We start from the raw sequence: 23,887 nt of genomic DNA, 5'->3' as shown, positions 1-23,887 counted from the left end.
GAGAGGGTGACTGTCCTCGCCCTGTTCCTATGTTCCCTCTGGTGTCCCTACAGGTTGGGGGCGCTTGCATCGATGGTGTTTCCTGCCTTGATCCTGGCTACTTGGGGTCTCTACTGTTGCTCGTATCCCTTTTCTGCATGTACTTTGACAGGAGGTCCCTCAGTTCACTCACTAACTTAACTGAAGTCATCCAATTGGAAGCAAGTGCCAGTGTAAGGCTGCCTGAATCCTCCCCTAGTAGCATCATTGAACTGCTCCTTCTTATTTCTTATTATCATGTGCAGACAATCTAGAACCTCTTGCATGGTATCAACTTCAGCCATCATTAGGAGGATGACATGATACCTTCGAGGAACAGGGTGTGAGCACCTTCATTCAGGGTGGCTTCTTCAGGTCCTTCCTACCTGTCCTATACTTGCAGTTCATCAGTATTGTGGGCTAGCCACAAAATCATCTCTAATCCCCATAGCAGGGAACATTTCTCTTAGAGGGTCCCTCAGGTGGTTTCAGAGCAGGCAGTCAAAGAACAGGATGGGGTGAGTGTTTCTCCAAGCCATCAAAGTCCATTGAAGGGCAGTGCAGGAGCTGTTCCCTCCTTGGCCCCATTGTGTCAGTTTTGCCAAGATCTCTGCAGCGTCTTGGGATTTTTTAGGAGTGCAGTGACATGGCAAATGCCAGCAATTTGACAGAGCTCAGCAGGGGATAGCTTAAAGGCCATCTCCAGTGGGGTATAGTCTATTTAGCCAATGGCATAACTTCTTTGGCTTCTACATTAGGTCTTTGAGCAGAACCTAGAGTTCAGGGCGAGCCAGGGACCTGCTTTTCTCTTGATGTTCAGAAGGGCTATCAGTATCTGCCTTGGTGACTATTCTTTGAGTTGTCACCAGAAGGGTTTGGACCCTGGAAGTTAGTATTCTTCAAGGAGTCCTCAGTCATCTCATCGAGGTTTGGATTGGGATTAGGGGAATCTTTAAAAGGATTATTCTTAACTATGTTCTTGTTGAAGGAATTGTAACACTTTTCTTACTACCTTGCTTATCTTGGTGGCAGGAGGTTGCTAGCAGATTCCAGCACAGATCTTTGGGGGATTTACATCTCTTAATAGAACAGAGGAGTTGACACAGGCATATGCAAGAATGGATTTAAACTTGCTGAGTGTAAAGATTGAGCTTCGAGTTACTTAGGTTTAGTAATTACTTATTTTATTAGTTTAGATGCTGGCACTGCATGTGCTGCACATATTCTGATTTTGTTAAAATAAAAAGTTGAACTGCCAAAAAAGAAAGGAGAACAACCAAACCTGGAAGCCTTGTGCCAAGGGTTAGTGGTCAGAAACCTTCTGGACTGGGTTGTCTTACAATAAGGGAAGTAGCAACAAAAGCAGCAAACTGCACTTTCCTTTAAACTGTCGTCTAATTCAGGCTGGTTTTTTTTTTTTTTAACACAGTATAACTTTGGCTTTGATTAGGAGGCAGCGCACATTCCTTCTAATTCAGGAGCCCAAGGATCCCTGCTTGTTGCATTATGTGAAAGCCCATTAAACAAAAGGGAAGTACCCCTTTAGTTATGTACAGTGCCCCTAATGTTATACTAATGACCCTCCGAACACTGGCAGAGGATTCACAATACTGTTTTCCAGTCTCTTAATTCCTTCCCATATGCTCAACCCCAAACTACTGATTCTCTTTCCTGTTTTCCAGAAACCCAGTCTCTTTTTCCAGAAACCCTAATTGCTTTATTTGGCCTCACCACTGGAATTAAAGCAAAGACCAGGGTTGGAGATTCACAGGAAATTGGTACTTGGGAAGCTAGTACAAACATGAGTTTTATTATGTGGTACAGCAAGTAGAACGAACACACACACACACACACACACACACACACACACACACACACACACACACACAGGCAATATAGATAGAGGTTTGTCCCTCTTATTTGCAAAGAAACTCATTCAATTCAAGGGAGAGGGAGTCATCTTGGGGAAGTACATGCTCAAAGTAGGGGGTTGAGCAGAAAAGTTGAATATCCTAAAAGTGGGCTTGGTTGAGAACAGATAATCAATGCCAGATGTGGAAGAGGGCATTCCTAATCAGACCCAGATGTTTCTTGGAGTTATCTATCTATACTAGGCTTGGATGGGACGGGAGTGGGGGGAGACCACAAATTGGGTGAGGGTTTGAGTTGATTATCTTGAGGCATCAGGAAAGGAGTCACTGCAGTTGACAAGCAGTTAATGACTGCTTGGGTCAAAACAATGGAAAAGTATAAAACTGTGCTATTACCTATATATTTCATAAGCATTAGGACTATTTGGACCACCATTAGGACCACATCAAATAATATATTTTTAAAAATCACAATTTTTACAAACAGCCATTCAACCTTTTATCAGCATAAGTTTTGATGTATTCTGTTTCTGAGCTGGGCTGATTCACCCTTTAGTGATCCTAGTAACTTGTTCCCAGGGCTCACAATATTGATGTCAGACTTAGCATGAACACCAGATTTGCTTTAGACCTGCTACAGCTCAGAACTCCTGAACTCAGGTGTTCCACCAGCTTTAGTCTCCCCAGGAGCAGGGACTATAATTGTGTAACATCTTGCCTGGCTATTTAAAAAAAAAGTTATAAGTTTCATGTTTGTTACTTTTTTAGTTGTTTAATTTTATTAGTAGTTTTTTTTTTAACACTTGCCACTTCTCATTGACTCCCCTCCTCCCAGATAGAATTCTTTTTTGTGACAAATAAGTGCAGTATATCAGCCTTATGGTATGTATAGTTTATCACCTCTCTGTTGAGAAGTCCTCTGATAATGATAGATTGCTGCGTGAGTTGTGCACCTCCTTGAGTGGTGAAGTCTTTCAGTGTTGTTTTCTTTTACATTACAAATTGTGAGTGGCTATCACAGAATTTATTCTCCTATTCTGTTAGCATCATGCGTCTTCTTCTGTAGCACGCATTTGCTGTACTGTGTCACAGATTATGACTCACATCTGTTAATTTTGTTCCTTGTTACATGAATAGGGATAGTTAAAGGTTTGATGGGGAAGAGGGCTGAAATTATTTAGTAGACTGAAACTAGGGATTTTCTAGGTCTTACTCAGCTTGTTGGGTGAGAGGTGTCCCAGGACGTGGCAGAAAGTGAGGGAGTGGGGAGCTTCGATGCATAGGGGAGGACTAGCTTTCCTCCTCTCAGAGTTCCCACTGCACTAGAAGAGTCACAACATCTGATATTTTACCTTAAAAAAGATAGGGTTTACTTGTGGAAGTGGGCAGGGTTGTGGCTTGTGAGTTATTATGAAGTAGTGGAAGAATTATCTGAGATGAGGAGAGTTGTAAATGAGGTGGCAGTGGCAGTTTTCTGCATTCTAATGGTTTCTTGAAGACAAAATCAAGAATAAGCAAATGGAAAATTTGTGTTGTTTAAATCATTCCCTAAAATATCAGTTGCAATGGAACAAATTTGTATTTTCAAAAGAAACCTTGTAGCAGAACTGGTGCGTGTGTGTGTGTGTGTGTGGTATTTTTCAGGAGTCATAATATTTTTAGAAATATTTTTTAAAATACCATACAAACTCTACAGATTTTAAGGACCTTCAAAATTGGTATAAGGACAATGGAAAGGAAGTTAAGAAGTTGTTCTGTTGTTCATTGGTTTCAGTTGTGTCCGACTCTTCGTTACCCCTTTTGGAGTTTTCTTGGCAAAGAGGGTTTACCATTCCTTCTCCAGCTCATTTTACAGATGAGGAACTGAGGCAAACAGGGTTAAGTGACTTGCCCAGAGTCACATAGCTAGTAAGTATCTAAGGCCAGATTTGAATTTGGGAAAATGAGTCTTCTGACTCCAGGTCTGACACTTACACACTTTGCCACCTAGATGCTCCAAGTTAAGAAGTACCATCCAGTAAAGAAGGTGATGTTGTTAAGTATCCTTAGGTAAATAGTCTATAGTCTTTCTTAAATGATTGAAGGACCATCTGAAATCTGAAATCCTGCTTTTAGATGGACATCAAGCCTAAATTATACATCTGGAAATCTAGGAATTATTGGAAATTTTTCATATAGGTTTGTGATGACCTTTGTATTTTACTGACAATGTTGAGTACTTTTTATGAAGCTTATTTTGCTGAGAGGGTTCACCATATTTTTTGCTTATGTAATTGGAAGAGTTAATGTGAAGTAGTGGATAAAGAGCAGGCTTCAGAACTAGGAAGACCTGAGTTTAAGAACTGCCTGTATCACATCCTGGCTGTGTTCACTTCTTCTCTGTGTTTTAGGCAGTTATCTAAGACAAGGGTTCTTAACCTTGACTCTTGAACTTTTTTTTTTTTTGGTAGGCAGTGGGGTTAAGTGACTTGCCCAGGGTCACAATACTCTTGAACTTTTAAAAAAATATTTTGATAACTGTATTTCGACATAATTGGTTTCTTTTGTAATCCTAGGTATTTTCTTTTATGTATTTAAAAATCTCATTCTGAGAAGGGATCTTTAGGTTTCACAGGCCTGCAAAGGAGTCCATGGCCCCAAAAAGGTTATAAACCCTTACCCTAAGACTAAATTGGAAAGAAGGTACCAACCTGCATTGCATAGGGAAGTTTCCTTAACCAGAAGTTTCATGTGCCGATAAAATCACAGGTCATTTCTGTACATATTAGTAACTAACAAATAAATCCATTGGGGCATAGAAATCTGTCCTGTCCTACAGGAAAATAGAAGGGGAAGGGGATCAGAGAAGGAGGGGGATAGAAGGGAGGGCAGATTAGGGGAAGGGGTATTCAGAATGCATGCCATCTTGGAGTGGGGGGAGGGACGAGATAGGGAGAAAATTTGGAATTCAAAATCTTGTGGAAGTGAATGTTGAAAACAAAAAATAAATTAATAGAGGGAAAAAAAACCAAATAACTCCTTTGGGTCTCACTGTGGTTTCTCTTCAACTTAAAAGATCCCTATGAATGCTAATATATCAATTACTTAATATAAATTACTTCATTTGAAGTTATGGAATTTAACATGTCACCAGAATCTTTATTGTTGCTGTAATAACAAACATTTGTTGGCATTCTTCAGTCGTATGAAAAGGTATATGGATAGGTTGGATTTATTTTTTAGAACTTTATTTTTGGCAAAAGTAAGTCAAGGTGAACAAGCCTAGTTAATTTACATTGTGACTCTTTTTTTCTCTTTGTAGGAAGTACTCTCTGGTGTGGTGGTTATATCTAGCAAAGATCCAGTACAGCACCAAGGAATTTTATTAACAATGGAAGGACTGGTGAACCTACAGCTCAGTGCCAAAAGTGTTGGTATGTTTGAAGCTTTCTGTAACTCTGTTAAGGTAAGAATGCTTACATTTTGAATAATTGGGCTGATGTTTAAAAAAAAAAATCACAGTGTTTTCTTAATACTACAAGTAGAAGAGTATAGTCATTTCCTGTTACTGTGGGGGACTTTCATAAACAGAAACTTGATTTAATCCTACAGTTTTTACCTTTTGAGGTAGCTAGCTGGCTCAGTGGATAGAGCGCTAGGCCTGGAGTCAGGAAGACCTGAGTTAAAATCTGGCTTCAGACACTTGCCAGCTGTGTGACCATGGCCAAGTCACCTAATTTGTTTGCCTGGAGAAGGAAATGGCAAACCACTCCCCCGTCTTTGCTGTGAAAGCACAATGGACAATACTATGGTCCACAAGGTCAAGAAGAGTTGGACATGACTGAATAACATATTCTACTTCACCTAGCCCATTCACTGAACTATTAATTGATCTGTAAACACTACTTCCTATTTCTATATAGACCTTTGCTGAAGCTGTTATCTTCATGAAGGGTCCTTTCCCTCAAACTCTACTTATCAAAATCCCACTTCATTATTTTATTACTTCCTTCTAGTGCCATACTCTTCCTCTAAATCACCAAAATTTGTCTTGTATTTCATCTTTCCTCCTAGATTGTAAACTATTAAAGGGTAAAAAGCAGGAAATTTAAAAAAAAATTTTTTTAGTTTTTATTTAGTATTTTATTTTTTCCCAGTTACATGTAAAAATAATTTTTAACATTTGTTTTTAAAACAAATTCTCTCTCCCTCTCTCCTCACCCCCTCTCATTGAGAAGGCAGGCAATTTGATGTAGGTTATACATGTGTTCTCATGCAAAACATATCCAAAATAGTCATGTTGTAAAAAGAAAACATAGACCAAAAAAACACCTCAAGAAAAAGGAGGTTTTAGGAAGTATGCTTCAATCTATATCCAGATACCATTAATTCTTTCTGTGGGGATGCATTTTTCGTTGTAAGTCCTTCAGAGTTGTCTTGGATCGCTGCATTGCTGAGAACAGCTAAGTCATTCATAGCTGATCATCTTACAATATTGCTGTTACTTTGTACACAATACATTTCACTTTGCATCAGCTCATATAAGTCTTTCTGGGTTTCTCTGAGAGCATCCTGCTCATTATTTCCTATAGTACAATATTCCATAATAATCACATACTACAGTTTGTTTAGCCATTCCCCAAATGATGGGCCCCCCCTCAATGTCTAATTCTTTGCCTCCAGGAAAGAGCTGCCATAAATATTTTTGTCCATATAGGTCCTTTTCCTTTTTGTTTTTAATCTCTTTTGGGATATAGACCTAGTAATGGCATTGCTAGGTCAAAGGGTATGCATGGTTTTATAGCCCTTTGGACATAGTTCCATATTGTTCTACAGAATGGTTGAATTGGTTCACAACTCCACAAACACTGCATTAATGTCTCATTTTTCCCACATCCCCTCCAACATTTATCATTTTCCTTTTCTGTCCTATTAGCCAATCTAATAGGTGTGATATAGTACTTCAGAATTGTTTTATTTGCATTTCTCCAGTCAGTAGTGAGTTAGAGTACTTTTTCATATGGCTATAGATAGCTTTCATTACTTCATCTGCAGACTGATCATATCTTGTGATCATTTATCAATTGGACAGTGGCTCTTATTTTTATAAATTTGACTCAATTCTCTATGTTTGAGAAATGAGGCCTTTATCAGAGAAACTTGTTTCAAAATTTTTTCCACAGTTACTATTGCTGTTTTTCCCTCCATCCTTTCTGCTCACCCCCCTCATTTATTCTATTCCCTCTCTCCTTTCACCCTGTCCCTCCTCAAAGCTGTTTTGCTTCTGCTTACCCCCTCCCCCATCTGCTGTTCCTTCTATCACCCTCCCACCCTTTCACCTATCCCCTTCCCCTCCTACTTTTCTATAGGGTAAGATAGATTTCTGTACCCATTTTGATGGGAATAAGGTTCATTCACTCCTCCCCATCTCTCTCCTCTTCATCTTTACTGTAAAAGCTTTTTCTTACCTCTTTTATGTGAGATAATTTACCCCATTCTACCTCTCCCGTGCTGTTTCTCCCAGTGCATTCCTGTCTTACCCCATAATTTTGTTTTTTAGATATCATCCCTTCATATTCAATTTATACCTGTGCCTTCTCTATATATATTCTTTCTAACTACTCTAATAACGATAAAGGTCTTATGAGTTACAAATATCATCTTCCCATGTAGGAATGTAAATAGTTTTACATTATTAAGATGCTTATGATTTCCCTTTCCTGTTTACCTTTTTATGCTTTTCTTGAGTCTTGTATCTGAAAGTCAGATTTTCTATTCAACTCTGGTCTTTTCATCAAGAATGCTTGAAAGTCCTCTATCTCATTGAATATCCGTTTTTTCCACTGAGGGATTATACTCGGTTTTGCTGGGTAGGTGATTTCTTGGTTGTAATCCTGTCTGTTTTGTCCCCCGGAATATCATATTCTAAGCTCTCCCATCCTTTGATGTAGAAGCTGCTAAATCTTGTGTTATCTTGACTGTGGCTCCATGATACTTGAATTGTTTCTTTCTGGCTGCTTGCAATACTTTCTCCTTGATCTGGGAGTTCTGGAGTTTGGCTATAATATTCCCGACAGTTTTCATTTTGGGATCACTTTCAGGAGGTGATTGGTGGATTCTTTCAATTTCTGTTTTACCCTCTGGTTCTAGAATATCAGGGCAGTTTTCCTTGATAATTCCTTGAAAGATGATGTCTAGGCTCTTTTTTTGATCATGGCTTTCAGATAGTCCAGTAATTTTAAATTCTCTGTCCTGGATCTGTTTTCCAGGTCAGTTGTTTTTTCCAATGATATATTTCACATTGTATTCTATTTTTTCATTCTTTTGGTTTTATTTGATTGTTTCTTGATTTCTCATAGAGTCATTAGCTTCCATTTGCTCCATTCTAATTGTTAAGGAATTATTTTCTTCATTGAGGTTTTAGACTTCCTTTTCCATTTGGCCAATATTGCTTTTTATGGCATTTTTCTCCTCATTGGCTTTTTTGGACCTCTTTTACCATTTGGAATATTCTGTTTTTTAAGATATTATTATCTTCAGGTGTGTGTGTATGTATATATGTGTGTGTGTCTCCTTTATCAAGCTGTTAGCTCATTTTTCATTATTTTATTGTATCACTCTCATTTATCTTCCCAATTTTTCATCTACCTCTCTTACTTGATTTTCAAAATCCTTTTTGAGCTCTTCCATGGCCTGAGATCAATTCATATTTTTCTTGGAGGCTTTGGATGTAGGAGCTTTGACTTTGTTGTCTTCTTCTGGTTGTGTGTTTTGATCTTCTTTGTCATCATAGTAACTTTCTACAGTGAGAGTTTTTTCCTGTTTGTTCATTTTCCTAGCCTGTTACTTGACTTTTAACTCTTTGTTAAGGGCTCTGCTTCCATGATGGAAGGTGCACTGTCCTAAGATTTAGGGATTTTGTGTAGTTGTTTTCAGAGATAATTCCAGGGACCTGTAAGTTTTCAGTTCTTCCAAGGTGGTATGATCAAAGGAGAGGTCTTTACTCCTCTCCTGGCCTGTACTCTGGTCTGTGAATAGCCAGAAGTACCCTTTTCTGCCCTGGAACTGTGAGGAAAGTCCTCCTCTACTGTGGCCATGAGCTCTGCCATGCTAGTGCTCCTCTTTGCCTCAGGACTGCAATCCAGATGAGAGTATGGGCAAAGCAACAGAATTCCGCCTCAGTGTTAGCAGAAAGACCATTGTAATCTCCTTCTGACCAGTTATTTGAACTTTATCATTAGTGGGCTGAGAGCTCCAGAAGCAGCTACTGTGGCTGCCACTGCTGTTGCTGCTGATTCAGTCACTCCCAAGGCCTGCTCCTGGTTTGCCTTGGCCAGGGCTGTGCTGATATGGCTTGCACTAGACTGACTGAACTACTCTTACCTAAGTACAACTGATCTTTCCCGCTAAGCTTCTAAGTTGTCTTTGGTATCTGTGGGCTGAGAAGTCTAGAAACTGTCACTGCTGCTAGTGATTAGTCTCCTTGAGGCTTACTCTGGGTTTGCTGCGCCTGAGTCTACGTGCTGGACTGTGCTCCTCTCTCATCATGGTGCAGTAGACCTTTCCTGCGGACCTTCCAAGTTGTCTTGGGCTGGAAATTTGTTTCACTCTGTCTTTTTGTGGGTTCTGCTGCTCTACAATTTGTGTAGAGTCATTTTTTAAAGGTATTTGGAGGGGTTTGGGGGAGAGCTCAGGCGAGTCCCTGCCTTTATTCCACCATCTTGGCTCCCATCACAGTTCCTTTATATCATCCTTTGTTCCTGTTCTCTTTCAGAGTCATTGTTTGTGTGTTGCAGCCTACTGTTGTCCAGTATGCACCTCCATTCCCATCTATGTGAATTTAGAATGAGGTTCATTGTACATTTTTAATGTACTCTTACAGTTTAATTTTATTGATCATTATAAAAAAACTTTAAAAAGTAAAGTAAATGCTTTTAAGAGTTATTGTTCAAAAGTTAATTTAAGTATAGAGTTTTTGGTGGTACCTATGAAGAAGAGATTACAAAAGGGGAATTTAAAATCAGAGGACCTGCTTAATTATCAAATCTAATGGTCTTTATTGAATTCTTATTATATGGTAGTAGTGAATCACATATGTAAAGAACATATGGCCAAGGTAATTTACTCCTTTGATGCTTCCTCAAAATCCTTTCTTGCCTGCGGAGTCCTCATAGTGCTCCCTAGTGGGTATAGTGCCTAAGTGAAATAAGTTGCTCAGTTGGTCTCCCAGCGTCTACTCCAGCAGGGGATTGTACTTCTTGTGAGTCCATGGCCAACTCTTCTTTGCTGCCATAAGTCATGTTCCTTGAAACAAGTGTGTCTCTCTGTCCATGCCTGGCTATAGCATGTCTCTGAAACCTCAAGTCTTCCTCAAACTCTCTGGAACTGACTGCTGGGTGGGATGCTTTCTTCTGTTGGAGGCAGCATTTTCTCTTTGCTTTTCCCAAGAGGTGGAAGGCTGGGTTCTTTGCTCTTAGCTTGGCTTCTTAAGAGTCAGATTGGCTCAGGAAGACATATATTCAAATTTTGCCTTAGGCAAATTCTGCATAGTTTAGTGATCTTGGGCAAGTCACTTAACCATTTTGTTTCCTGGTTTCCTTATCTGTAAAATGAGGGAGTTGGACTTGATGGCCTATAAGGGTCTTTTCAGCTCTGATTCTATGATTTTATAATCTTTGGCTGCTTAGAACTCTCCAGCAGCTCTGTCCATGGTTTAAAGTCCCCAAAGACACATCCAGTTTTAAGTGCAGCCAATTTTATTGCCATTTTTGACTTAATCAGAGATAGATATTCATACTTGATTAAAAAGATAACTAGGTGTTAACACTTTGTTACCACATCAGCACTTACCTGTAACTGTATTCTATGAGGAAAGAAAGGGAAAAAGCATTTATATAGCGCCTAATATGTGTCAGGCACTGTCCTAAGCACTTTACGAAGATGATCTCATTTGACCTCCCCACAATAACCCTGTGAGGTAGGTGCTATTGTTATCCCCATTTTATATTTGAGGAAAGTGAAGCAGAGGTTAAATGACTTGTCTAGGGTCACACAGCTAGTAAATGTCTGAGGCTGAATTTGAGCTCAGGGTCTTAGAAATATGACTCACAAGAATTTGTAGACTTTTTTTTTAAACTAGTGGTAAATGGAAACTTGTTTTCTCACTCCCAACCCCCAATAAATACCTCATGCTAAATGTTACACCTGCTGATCGCCTCTGTCCTTTCTGGAAGCAGCAGATCAAATTGTACATGATAGCCACTGGGTAGTGCCTGGAGGAGTTGGCCATTCTGAAAGCTTTATTTGCTTGACTCCTATTGCAGTAACAGTGTTTCAAAGACTTCAAGTCAGAGACTGTAGGACCAAATCCAACTCCTGGTTTTTTTTTCTATAATAACGTAAGTTGTTTCAGTGAAGAACAGAGACACTGTTCAACAGCTACCTTGAAATAGAAGAAAAAGTGAGAGGGACCCCTTTGTGCTCGTCCCTTCATCCTGTCTAGGTTCATAGAATTGAATTGACCAGACATTCATCAAAGACTAGATCGTATTCTCTGAATGTTAAGGGGACACTGGAATTTTAATGGGCTTTTTATAAATTGACCATTTCAGAGTTCCTTTTTATTTTAAAATAAAGAAAATGTTGATACAGTGATTAAATTGACTTTGTTTTGCAGCCTATCCAAGTTATTACCAGTTCCGTAGAAATTGTGAAGCCAGGAAAATTTCCCAGTGGCAAAACGGAAATTCCTTTTGAGTTCCCTCTGCATGTGAAGGGCAACAAAGTTTTGTATGAGACCTATCATGGTGTATTTGTCAACATTCAGGTGAGATTTTCTTTATTTTTAAATAGTTGATTCACAATTTTTCTTTTGAAAAACAATTGGGAAAATTGATTTAATATATCAGCTGGTTCTATGTTTTCTTTCCTCTGTTCCTTAATATATGTAATATATTAATTTATCATTTTATTGTTTAATTTCAAAATGTAGCTATTCACTATTAATGTAAATATTTGAAGCCATACTACATACTTTTTAAAAGATTTCTTCTTCATTTCTGGCATCTGATGCCCTGTTGGTTTTTTCATTTTGCCAATAACCATTTTTTTATTTGCTCTGATGCTCTGCGTTAGTTTTTTGTTACTTTGGAACAGAGGCACCTGTGCTTTACATACTTTTCTCATGCTTAAACATATGTGTTCTTGGGAGCTAAAGGTTACTGCTCTAAGTTAAGTTTGTGCTCTTTATGGATTTTTTTTTGAGGCAATTGGGGTTAAGTGACTTGCCCAGAGTCACACAGCTAGGAAGTATTATGTGTCTGAGGCTAGATTTGAACTCAGGTCCTCCTGACTCCAGGGCCAGTGCTCTATCCACTGTGCCACCCAGCTGCCCCAAAGTTTGTGCTCTTTATTGAGTAAATCTTAAAAACGAGTGACATGGAGGTAGGATGATTGGTGGAGTAGCAGGAAGCAATACAGCAAGCTTCCCTTCAAAACTCCTTAAAATAGATCTAGAAAAAGCACCAGGCTGAAGTTTGATGGGGAAATCCAGAAAAACAGTGAGTTATTTATCTAGCCCATGTAGCATAGAGAGACAGACTGAGAGGTCCGCAGATACTGGGCATGGGGTCTGGCTATGAGCACACTGCACATGGAAGACTCTAGGGGCCAGAGACAGTCTGTATCACCAGAGTAAGAGGAGGTCCCAGATTCATATCAGGGCTGTACTTTCAGGGTGCACAGACGGGGACTGACTAGCTGCTTTAGCACTCACTACCCAGTTCTAAGTCACAAAGACAGTGTAGACTAGGGAGGAGACCTGTGCCTGAGGTGCTGTTCCTGGGTAGGGAGCTTAGGATAATTTACCTAGAAAGGAACAAGTTCAAAAGTAAGCAGTGCCAGTGTACCTCGGATCCCTCCTGCCTTGCCCTCTAGGAGCAGAGCAGTGTCTCACTTCCAACCTCTAGCCTCATTTGAAGCCTGTTGAGGAATAAATAAGTAGTGCAGAAATCTCACATCAAAGGGGAATCTACACTTCTATCGCTCCGAACACTCAGAGCATCCCAGCTAGCTGATAGGGCCTGAGTCCAGCAGCATTTTGCTATTACTCAGATCCAAACCAATATCAGGAACTTACAAAGCGTTTTTAGACCAAGGAGTTCAATCATACTTTGCCCTGGATCAGAGCACTTTGGGAATACAAAAAATGCTCTGTGATCGGAAAGCTTGAAGGGCCTGAGCCCTTCTGAGAGCCTAGAGTAACACACTACAAAGAAAGCAACAGCAGGACCAGTCCAGACCTTCCCTTCAGAAGTGCTGTAGAGCCTAACCCCAACATCAAATTCCAAGTCAGAAAGCAGGCTGAAAGACTAAGCAAACAGGCAGGTAGGTGGCACAGTCGATATAGCACTGGCTCTGGGGTCAGGAGGACCTGAGTTCAAATCCCTTCAGATACTTGACACTAGCTCTATGACCCTGGGTAAGGTACTCAACCCCAATTGCTTCACCAAAAACCAACCAACCAACCAAAAAAAAAACAAGCTAGACAGGGAGACCCAGTTTCAAAAAAAAAAAAAAAGAATAAATAAACAGAGAAACAAAAAAAGAAAGAACTATTATAGTAGCAGAGAAGCTCAAAACACAAACCCAGAAGAGAATGACTCCCAAACATCTACAAGCAGCGTCTCAGACAACAACACGGCTTGAGCACAAATTGAAAAATTCCGATGAGAAATGAAGCAAGAGTTTAAAAAAAAATCTAAAAATGTTTTGAAAAATGCAATGAAAATGCTTGAGGAAAAAAAAGGAAAAGAAATGAGAGATATGGAAAAAATAATTGGAAAAGGAATTAGCAGTTTGGCACAAGAGATAAAAAACTTTGCCCAAGCGATTAAGTCCCTGAACATTACAGTTGGATCAAATAGAAGCCAATGATTCCCTGAGACGTAATTTTTAAAAATATACATTTTATTTTTCCTCCCAGTTACGTGTAAAGACTTTTTAACATTCATTTTAAAAAATTTTGGATTCCAAATTTTCTTCCTTTCTCCCTCACCTCCCCCCTCCCTAAGACAATAAGCAATTTGGTATAGGTTATATATGTGTAATCATGTAAAACATATTTCCATGTTTGTCATGTAGTGAAAGAAGAAACAGACCAAAAGGGGAAAAAAAACCCATGAAAAAAATAAAGTGAAAAATATTATACTTTGATCTGCATTCAGACTCCATCACTTCTTTCTTTGGATGTGGATAGCATTTTTCGTCATGAGTCCTTTGGAATTGTCTTGGATCATTGTATTGCTGAGAATAGCTAAGCATGAGACATAAATATTAAAACAAGGTCAAAAATACTGAAAAAATTGAAGAAAATGTTGAGATATCTCATAGCTAAAACAACTGACCTAGAAAGCAGATTGAGGATAAAAAAACGACCAGAAACAGAGCCTCACCATTATGTTTCAAGAAATCTTTAAAAGAATACTTCCCAGAGAAATAAGAAATACAGGAAATGGGGTACAGAAGTCTATCCTGCCCTACAGGAAAATAGAAAGGGAAGGGGATAAGAGAAGGAGAAGGGATATTCAGAATGCATGCCATCTTGGGGTGGGAGGAGGGGGGAGATGGGGTATAAATTTGGAATTCAAAAACTTGTGGGAGTGAATGTTGAAAGCTAAAAATAAATAAATTTATATTAAAAAAAAAAGAATACTTCCCAGATCTCTTAGAACCATAGGGCAAATTGGAATTAGAAAAAAATCTACCATTACCTCCTGAACAAAACCCCAAAATGAAAACTCCCAGGAGCATCATTGTCTAAGTCAAGAGCTTCCAGCTCAAAGTAAAATTACTGCAAGTAGCCAGAATGGAAGAATTCAAGTATTGATAAATGACAGTCAGAACTAAAGAATCAAATCAAATACATGTTTACCAGCCACAGCAATAAAGTAACAGAGACCTACTCAGCAAAACTGAATGCTACAGGGGAAAAATGAGATAGGGGAATTCTAATTATTCCCGATGAAAAGACCATAGCTGTGTAGAAACTCTGAAATTCAGACACAGGAGTTGAGAGACATAAAAAAGCAAACACAGATAAGCTGCTTATTGAACTATTTCAGCTATTTAAGTTACTGTTTATAAACTCTCTAAAATTCAAATATGGGAGGACTGATACACATATCCCTACTGAAACCCATCATCATCAAAGGTCATAGAGTTAGTCTACCTGGAGAACACCAGAAGTGGTTTTCTTTATGTCTTGATCATAAGAAGAATGGAAAAAGAGGAAATGAGGAATACACTTGGGGGGAGGAGTGAGAAAAGGAAAGAAAGTTTAGGGAAAGTTATTTCACATCATCAGAATGCTCAAAAAGACATCTATTGTCATCTGAACTAGTGAAAGGAGAGAAGAATATATACACATTCAGTTGGGTACAGAAATACATTTCACTCAATAGGAAAATAGGGAAAAGGAGAATTAGAGGAAGGATAGATTAAGGGAGGGTTTAGTCCTAAGCAAAACAAACTCTACAGATGTAGAAAAATAGTTTTAGTTCTTTTCGAAGTGGTAAAGAATAGGAGTTTGAGAGGGTACCTATCTACAGTGGAATGGCCAAACAAGTTATATCATCTAAATGTGATGGCATACTATTGTGCTATGCGAAATAATGAAAGTGATGGCTTCTTCTCTGAAGCAGATATAGAGGGAAGTGAACAGAATCAGGAGAACAGTTAACATTGACAACCATATGGTAGAGTAAACATTGAAAGAATTAGGAATTCTGCAGCATAGTGACCAACTGTCATTCCTGAGGACAGATGATGAAATGTACTACTCATCTCTTGATGGAGGAGTAAAGGATAGAGTGCAGAATGAGACATGTGTTATTTTTGGACGCAGCCAGTGTGGAAACTTGTTCTCCTTGACTTTTATGTAATTTATTAACTGGAATCAATTTCATGTTGTCATATTTGATGTTTATCTTGAATTATAAATAATCACTCCTTTCCCCAAAGTTAAACCTCTTTAATATCCAAAGAAATGGGCATCAGGACAAAACTAAGCTGCTACCACACTGCCAAATGGCAAAAATAACAAAATTTGTGGGTGCTTCTACGAATTTGTGAGATATTTTTAGAAAATAATCTGGCATTATCTGATAAGTTAATGAAAATGATGATGCCCTTTGACCCAGTTAGTGTTCCTCTTTGGGGAATGCATCTTAAGAGGATCATCAAAAAAATACCAGCTGAAAACTGTCAAAGTGTTTACAGCTGCTTATGACAGTAATAGTAAAAAACTGGAAACAGCAGTCTAACGGGAGGAAAATGTCTAAACAGAAGGTGGCGTATGTCATGATTATAGATTTAGAGGTAGGAGGAACCTTACAAGTCATCTAAGTCCATCTCTCTGCGCTTTCCATCCTCCTCCCGCAGCCTTCTCACCCAGGAAGATCCCTTTACTCCTCAGGTCCCATCTTCTAATTGTGAGTTCCTCCTGGAGCCTCCATTTGAAGGGAGGGCCCGGCTCAGCTATATCTGTTTCTTCACTATTCTAGCTTTTCTCCTGACTCTAGACTTCTCCATCTCCCCCTTGGAGAATGCTTTTCACTTTCCCAAGGTGACGTAGGTAGTAAGTGACAGAGCTGAGATTTAAACCCAGGTCCTTTGATTCCAAATCCAACACCCTTTACACAGTACCACGAAGTTTAATGAGATATAATTCTTTTGAAAATAATAAACATGACGAATATGAAGAAATATAGAAGGCTTTTTTATCAAATAACGTGAAGAGAGCTGAATTAGCAGAAAAATATCTAAATTGACTTCTGATATATTAAAACAAAATGGCAAAGAAGGTAAAAAGAACATGGGCTAAACAAATAATAAATCATTGATTGGGATTCTATTAAATGTGTTTACATTATTTTGTTAGTAGTTGTAAAACTATTAAGGAAAAAACAGGCTTATAGAAATTTGTATAAAATTTCAAATAAAAATTGCCTTAAACAGGCATAGTGAAATTGAAAATAAATTTCATTGAAGCAACATTTTTCTTCCAATTTTGTTTCCTACAGTATACCCTCCGGTGTGACCTGAGACGCTCTTTGTTGGCCAAGGACTTGACAAAGATATGTGAATTCATCATTCATTCTACTGTAAGATACGATCTGGGTAGTGTCTCCATTTTAATATTTGAAGATAGAAACTTTCTTATTATAGTCATTCCGTTCAATGCTTTTTAAAGTGTTTACTCTATGAAAAGCATCATGGTATTGTGAATAAAGAAAGACCAGAAAAGATACTGACCTGCATTGTTAGAATTTCCTCATTCATTAGTTCCTTGTTCTGATGAATTCATACGGGTGGTCCCTATCCCCTGTATTTAAGACACAAGTACTTAAGTATTTAAGGCATGGGGACATTTGGATACTTCTGCCTTTACCCTACAGTAAGACATTAGAGTTAGGACTTTTTGATGGAAGTGCTAAATATATAAAGAGAAAGGAATAAAAATACTGTCCCCAAGGAGCTTATATCTTACTGGGGTAGAAGGGCTACATGTCATGTTTTATAGTAATGAAAGATGCCTCTATAATCTACTTTGTGTATGCCAAGCTGAGACACTCAGAGACTGATATGACCCTCATCCCTCTTGCATTGATTCTAGAATGAATTTAGGTTAGATCAGTCAATTCCACCACCACTTTTAAGTACCTATTTGTGCAGGTTGCCATGCTGGATATTCAGGTTACATACAGTACAAAAAAAGGCCCTGTCCTTAAGAAGCTTATCTTTTGCCTAGACTAGCTTGTAGACCATTTGGGGGCTGTCCTTGATATTAGGGAGTGTTAGCACGGATTGCTGTACTATCAGATTCAACTCAGACACTCCTCAAAACTAGAACTAATAAGAAAGGAAATCAGGAGAAGTTGTTTATACAACACTAGATTTCATTTATTCTAAGTTTATGTCTAATTTCTCTCTCCTAGGTCTTCTTTTGGATTCTAAAGTTACAACACTTTTTAGTATAGCTTGATTTTTCTCACATTATAAAAGAAATAAAAAAATACCAGTACAGCATCTCTCTCACCGTAGGTGATAGGGCCTTATCGATTGGCAGCCACTCATGTAATATGTTTTTGAGGGGCACTCAGCAGTCATTTTGGAGAAGGGGTGTCTTAAAGATTTTTCAGTCTTCTCAAGTTCTGTATTTACATGGAAACATGCCTTGAAGTATTTGATAGGTGCTGCCTGTAAGGAAGAGGAGGATGTGTGGGAGGAAAGAATAGGCTGGAAAAAAGTGGATGAAAATAAAGGTGAACTGCAACCACTTTTCAGTTTTGCATGGGGGTAATAAATTCCTCATTTGCAGCCAGATTCACAAACTTCAAATTCAATTCTTGCCAGACTTTCCTTCTCCTTGTCCAGTTTTTTTTTTTGGTTAGGCAGTGGGGTTAAGTGACTTGCCCAGGGTTACAACAGATAGTAAGTGTCAAGTGTCTGAGGCCGCATTTGAACTCAGGTCCTCCTGACTCCAGGGCCAGTGCTCTATCTGCTGCACCACCTAGCTGCCCCCTGTTGCCCAGATTTTATGCAACAAAACTGTGGTTCAAGGAGTTAGATTCCTGAGGAAAGTTACTATTGAGTTTGAATCTGCATGCCTCATATGAGGCAGCTTGAGGACACCATGGCAAGAAGCAAAACCACTGAAAAGTTGACATTTTTAGGTCATGTGAAAAATCCATTTCCTCTAAATACTATTAGTATATAAATGGCAAATTATACATGTAGCATGATGAAACATTGTTGCAAAGAAAAACAGTTTTTTCATAGAGATAGTATGTTATTCTAGAATAGCATCTGGAATCATCTTGTTAGTTTAATGAAAGCCACTTTAGTGAAGGAAGGTTAAAAAAAAACCCTCAAATAGGAGTGAGTGAAGTACCTAAAAGAGTCATCCAGTAGACACTAACTTCTTGCTTTCTTTTGCTAGAGCATCAACTATGTCATGTACCCTGATTATAGGTGTTAACCCAAGGTTCTTTCCTGAGCTGCCACCACTTGTTTTTCTATATTCTCTTGGTAACCTCCATTCTACTTGCGCTACACACAAAGATGGTCGTACCTTTGCTCTTACCATTCCCAGACCCCCTTATCTGACCCTGTTCTATTGGCTTTTCACCTTTCTCTCTACCTTCTCTTACTAAATCTTGTTCTTTATCCTCTCTGTGACTTCCACTCCTTTGACTCCTTAGTTCCCTTCCAGGCCAGCTCCCTTGCACCAGCCACTCTTTCTTCTTTTTCCTATCTTCACCCTTAGTGAACCTCCACAGAAGAAAGGGGATAGGCCCTCAGAGTACTCTTCTAAAGCAAAAATTTTGTATTTCTTTTCTCTCCACCCTGGGAATGTTATGAGATCATATTTTTTCCTGATTTGTGATTGTGCAGGAAATTTCATCATCTTTACTGTAACCATGATGTTCCTACTAAAGAATCACCTTTTTTTAATTGAGAGACCCTGTGAATTGTAAAAATTTGGCAGCACTTACCACATGGACTTGATCATTTAGTCCCAGGACTAGGTCATTCCTAGGACTCTCCCAGATTCAGTCACACTTTCAGGGAAATGTTAAAATTGTTTTATTTTTGTTATGTTTCTGTTTTAGTTTATCTCTTCCTTTTTCAGTGCTATGTCAAGTTTCTTGAACACCTGAAGTCAGGATTGAGGGATAACAGCCCTAAAATCAGTTAAGTAGTAGTTTGTTGTGTTGTTAAGACTGTTTTACTTGTGGTCAACTCTTCATGACTCCATTTGGAGTTTTCTTGACAAAGATACTGGAGTGCTTTGTCAATCCTTCTCCGGCTCATTTTAAAGATGAGGAAACAGAGGCAAACAGGGTTAAGTGACTTGCTCAGGGTCACATAGCTAGTACATGTCTGAGTCCAGATTTAAATTCAGAAAGATGAATCTTCCTGACTCCAAGCCCAGCCCTCTATCTACTGTGCTGCCTCACTGCCCGTAAATAGTGGAAAGTCCTCTAAACTAGTGGTGTCAAGCTCAAATAGAAACAGATACTTGTGGGTTGCATATAGACTTAGAAAACCATAAACTTAACATCATCTATATTCTATTGTATTTTTACTAATTTTTAAAAAACATTTCCCAATTACCTTTTAATCTGGTGCAGGTTCATTGAAGAGTTTGGGGGGCCATAAATTTGACACGTCTGCTTTAGAAGAGCTTGAAAAGCTTTTAACCAGTGGGTAGAGCTTCCTGAGTAACCATTTCCTGTAAATACTCATACCTAATGTCCTTGCTCTAACTCAAGCTGTGCAGCCTAATAGAACACAAGCCTAACCTGCCTGGGGCAAGTGAAGGAGGGGTTAGGAAATCATTCCTAATACACTTTACCCCCTAGTCAAAATTTTAGGGAGAGCTGCAGTTCATGGTTCCAAAATGGGAGGTTGAAGAGAGAATATGTCCTCAGAGATAAGGAGTTTGTCAACGAAGAGGTGGAGGATTATGAGGTTGTCAGAGAGGAGGGGATGAAATGAAGCATGGCTGGGGCTTTTCTGAAATTTAGTAATACAGCAGAGTTGGTCACAAGTCAGAGATCATAAGTCAGTTTCTTTTGTCAAAAATGGTATTTGATGCCCACCTTGTTTATTGATTCCTAATTTTTTTTTATTCTCTGAGTACTAGAGGTTTTTTTTAGTTTAATTTTTAAATTCTGAACTTTAACACAAAAAAGGAGCCTTTCTGTATACACATCAGAACACAAAAATGATTTTTTAATGAAACTTTGAATCTCCATTTCACAACTAGACTTTTTAAAAAATATGTAATACTTTAAAATTTTCACTAAATTTTCACTTAAGAATTCTGTCCCATCTACTTCCCTCTCCCCTATTCATTGACAAAGAAAAAAAAATAAAACCCATTATAAATATCCACATGTTACTTTCAAAACACCTTGTCTACTTCCTCCTGTTCTCCTATGGTCATTTTTTAATTTAAAATTTTATTTTTAATCTAAACTTAAACACCAAAAAATAAATTTCTATACACAGGACAGATTTTATGTGAAGCTATGAATCTATGTCATACCAGCTTGCTTTTTTAAAAAGCACATTATAAGTTCTACACATAATTTCAAAATTTAAAAAGCATAGGATAAATTCTGTACATAATTTCAAAACTGTTTTTCTTTCAGAACTTTCTTTTCTTCACTTGCCCTCTTTTTAACTTTCCATTTCTTTCCTGTGAACTTAAACACCAAAAAAAAATGCATTTGCATACACAAAGCAGAAGAGAAAATGTGGATTCCATATAAAACCGTGAATTTTCATTTAAAAACTTTTGCTTTAAAAAACAAACAGCAAATTCCACATGTTGCTTTCAAAACTATCCTGTTTACTTTTGAACTTCCTCTCTTCTGGGTATTTGAAGATACATTGCAATGTCTCTCTTTTGAGGGAAATCACTATTGACAACATCCCTTTCCCTGTGACCCTACCCCTCTTATTATTAACTAAGAGAAAGAAAGGGGAGGAAAAACTCCTTATAACAAATAAGCATCATCAAGCAAAACAGATTCACGCAGCGGCCATAATGTCCTAAATCGTATGCCTCTTTCTACACCTGGTGTGAATATCCCCTCTCTCTCAGGAAGTGGGTAACTTGCCTTTTATCATAGATCCTCCAGGAAACATGATTGGTTAATGCTTTCATCAGAGTTCTTAAATCTTTTTGTGTCTGCAGTGTTCTCCTTGCATAAATTATTCTCCTGGTTCTGCCCACTTCACTCTGCATCAGTTCATGCTAACTAGGATTCTCTGAAATAGTCTTTAATCATTTCTTATGGCACAATAATAATCCCTTACATGTATATATCACAATTTGTTCGCTCATTCCCCTGTTGTTCAAGAACCAATCTAAAGCACTCTTAGTTCTTTCTCTTCCCTCACCCTCCTGTCCCCTTCTCTGTTCTCCCTTCAGGATCAGGAAGTTTATTTTGCTTGTGACTATTCTCTTACGGGATCATCCATCCTTCCAACATGATCTCTTGTTTTGCTGTTCCATTTGATGTATTTCCACATGAGATTTTGTGGGGGTGGGGGGAATCTTACCTGGTTTTGGTAAGAATGAGGTTTATCTAATGCCTGTTTTCTCTATCTCATCCTCTGTAGAGGTTTATCTAATGCCTGCTCAACTTACTCCAAGTATAAAAAACAGCAAATTACCCTCTTTTCTTTTTTTTCTACACTAGTATATTCCCCTTTTTACCCAACCTTTTCTTTTCCCTCTTTAAACCCCCTCCTGCCCAAACAGGAACAGTCAAACATCAGGACCTCTATTTTTCTTATTTGACTCCCTCAATAATACCCTTTGAAGTCATTGTGGTTCTGAAAGGACATTTGTTTTTTCCCTCCTTCTATCAGAATGTTAGTTCTACACCATCATATAACCCCTTCCAGTTGCTCAAATAATTTTACCTTTTCTAGGTTTCTCTGCAGTATTTGTATTTTAGAGGTCCGCTTAGCTCTGTTCTTTACACCAGAAATTCTTGAAAGTTCTCTATACCAATAAAAGTCCACTTTTTCCCCCTTATAGAATTATAATCTGTTTCTCAGACTAAATTATTCTGGTATCCTTTTGGAAACATGTATTCTAAGATCTTTATTAATAAAAGAAGCCTGCTAGGTGTTGTGTAATCCTGTTTGTTGTTACATGAAGTGTTTCTTTCTGAGTGCCTAGAGTATTTTTTTCTTTGAAGTGGGAGCTAAGGATTTTCTTTCTGATATTCCCAGAACTTTTCCTTTTGGAGTTTCTTTCAGGAGATGATTAATAGAGTCTGTCTTCACTTTGTTTTCTGGTTCTAGGCAGATTTCATTGATGATTTCTTGACACGTAGTGTTTTAGCTTTTTAAAACTTTAAAAATCAAAGTTTTTAGGGTGTGCATTGATTCTTAAATTATGTCTCTTTGACCTGTTTTCCAGGTCATTTGTATTTGACACCGAATAACTTATGTAACTTGTATTTTCTTCCATTTTTCCCAATATTTTCATTTTGTTCTAATATTTTTTGTTGTTTCATTGTGCCCCAATTTCTCTTTGGTCTATTCTAGTTTTCAGGGACTCCATTTCAAGGGTAAGATTTCCTATTCTCTTTTCTAAATTATTTATTTTTCTAATTCTTTCTTCTATAACATTTTATTTTTAAAAATCTCTTCATTTTTTCTATATATTCATGTTGTCCTTGAAAATCCATTTTTTCCTTTGAGTCTCTGCTTGCCGTTGTTAGTTATTCTTTCCTTTTTATAGATCTCTAAATTTGTGATAAGTTTTAATACTGGTTAGTATTTTCTTTGAAATCAAAGAACTCATCTCTGCATCTTTAGTTCCTGAATTGTAGCTTTGTGCCAAGGCCAGGATATACCTACTGCTGAAGTTTGGAGTGAGGTGCTTTGGTCCTGTTTGGTCTTGCTGTGGGTCACCTGGATTCCCAGGATGACCTCCAACTCCTAAATTTAGTGTCTCCTAGATCTTTGAGGTCCAGAGGGCTGTATCTTTAGGGACTTTCTTCCTCTTAGCACTGAGCATCAGATGCCATAGATCCCCTGGCTTGGTGTGGCTTGGTCTGAGAGCTGCTGTGTTGTGTGTGCTGTTTGCTATCCATTGACCTATTGCTCCCACCCTGAGATTCTTTTCAGGAAGATCTGTTCACTTTTTTTCTGTTTCTGGACACAGAGCACTACAGGCTACTTGGTGTTTCCAGTCTTACCAGGAGACTCCCCTGTGTTGCAGCTACTTTTTCTGGCATTCGTATTGATCTTAGGCTGACACTTCTCATTCTTAAGTCTGTTGTGAACTGTAGGATTTTGCTGGAGCATGTATGTCAGCGCTTCTCCCAACTCTTATTTTAAAAAAAAAAAGCATTCTGAACATATGGGTATTATGAGGCTTTTTTTCTTTTTACGTCAAGCTGAAATCTTTTCCTCCATATTTCCCA

At 38.3% G+C, this 23,887-nt stretch overlaps 1 protein-coding gene and 1 long non-coding RNA gene across 2 annotated transcripts in view; one reads left to right on the top strand and one right to left on the bottom strand.

Moving 5' to 3' along the window:
* The window catches only part of VPS26C (VPS26 endosomal protein sorting factor C), a 48,251-nt gene that overhangs the window by 6,908 nt on the left and 17,456 nt on the right, over positions 1-23,887 (top strand). Inside the window, exons 2-4 of the mRNA XM_020995936.2 lie at positions 5,191-5,334; positions 11,545-11,694; positions 16,949-17,029. Of these exons, the coding sequence (XP_020851595.1) occupies positions 5,191-5,334; positions 11,545-11,694; positions 16,949-17,029 (375 nt within the window). The remainder of the gene's footprint in view (positions 1-5,190; positions 5,335-11,544; positions 11,695-16,948; positions 17,030-23,887) is intronic.
* On the bottom strand, positions 13,818-20,752 carry LOC110214848 (uncharacterized). The gene is made up of 4 exons (XR_002326377.2): positions 20,046-20,752; positions 17,965-18,125; positions 17,181-17,250; positions 13,818-14,181 (listed from the first exon to the last, which is right to left on the bottom strand). It is a non-coding gene; the product is annotated as an uncharacterized LOC110214848 (long non-coding RNA).

The sequence above is a fragment of the Phascolarctos cinereus genome, unplaced genomic scaffold, assembly GCF_003287225.1.
Source record: "Phascolarctos cinereus isolate Bilbo 61053 unplaced genomic scaffold, phaCin_HiC Scaffold_726;HRSCAF=1367, whole genome shotgun sequence".
Taxonomy (NCBI): Eukaryota; Metazoa; Chordata; class Mammalia; order Diprotodontia; family Phascolarctidae; genus Phascolarctos; species Phascolarctos cinereus.
This window is presented reverse-complemented; position numbering and strand designations above follow the sequence as displayed.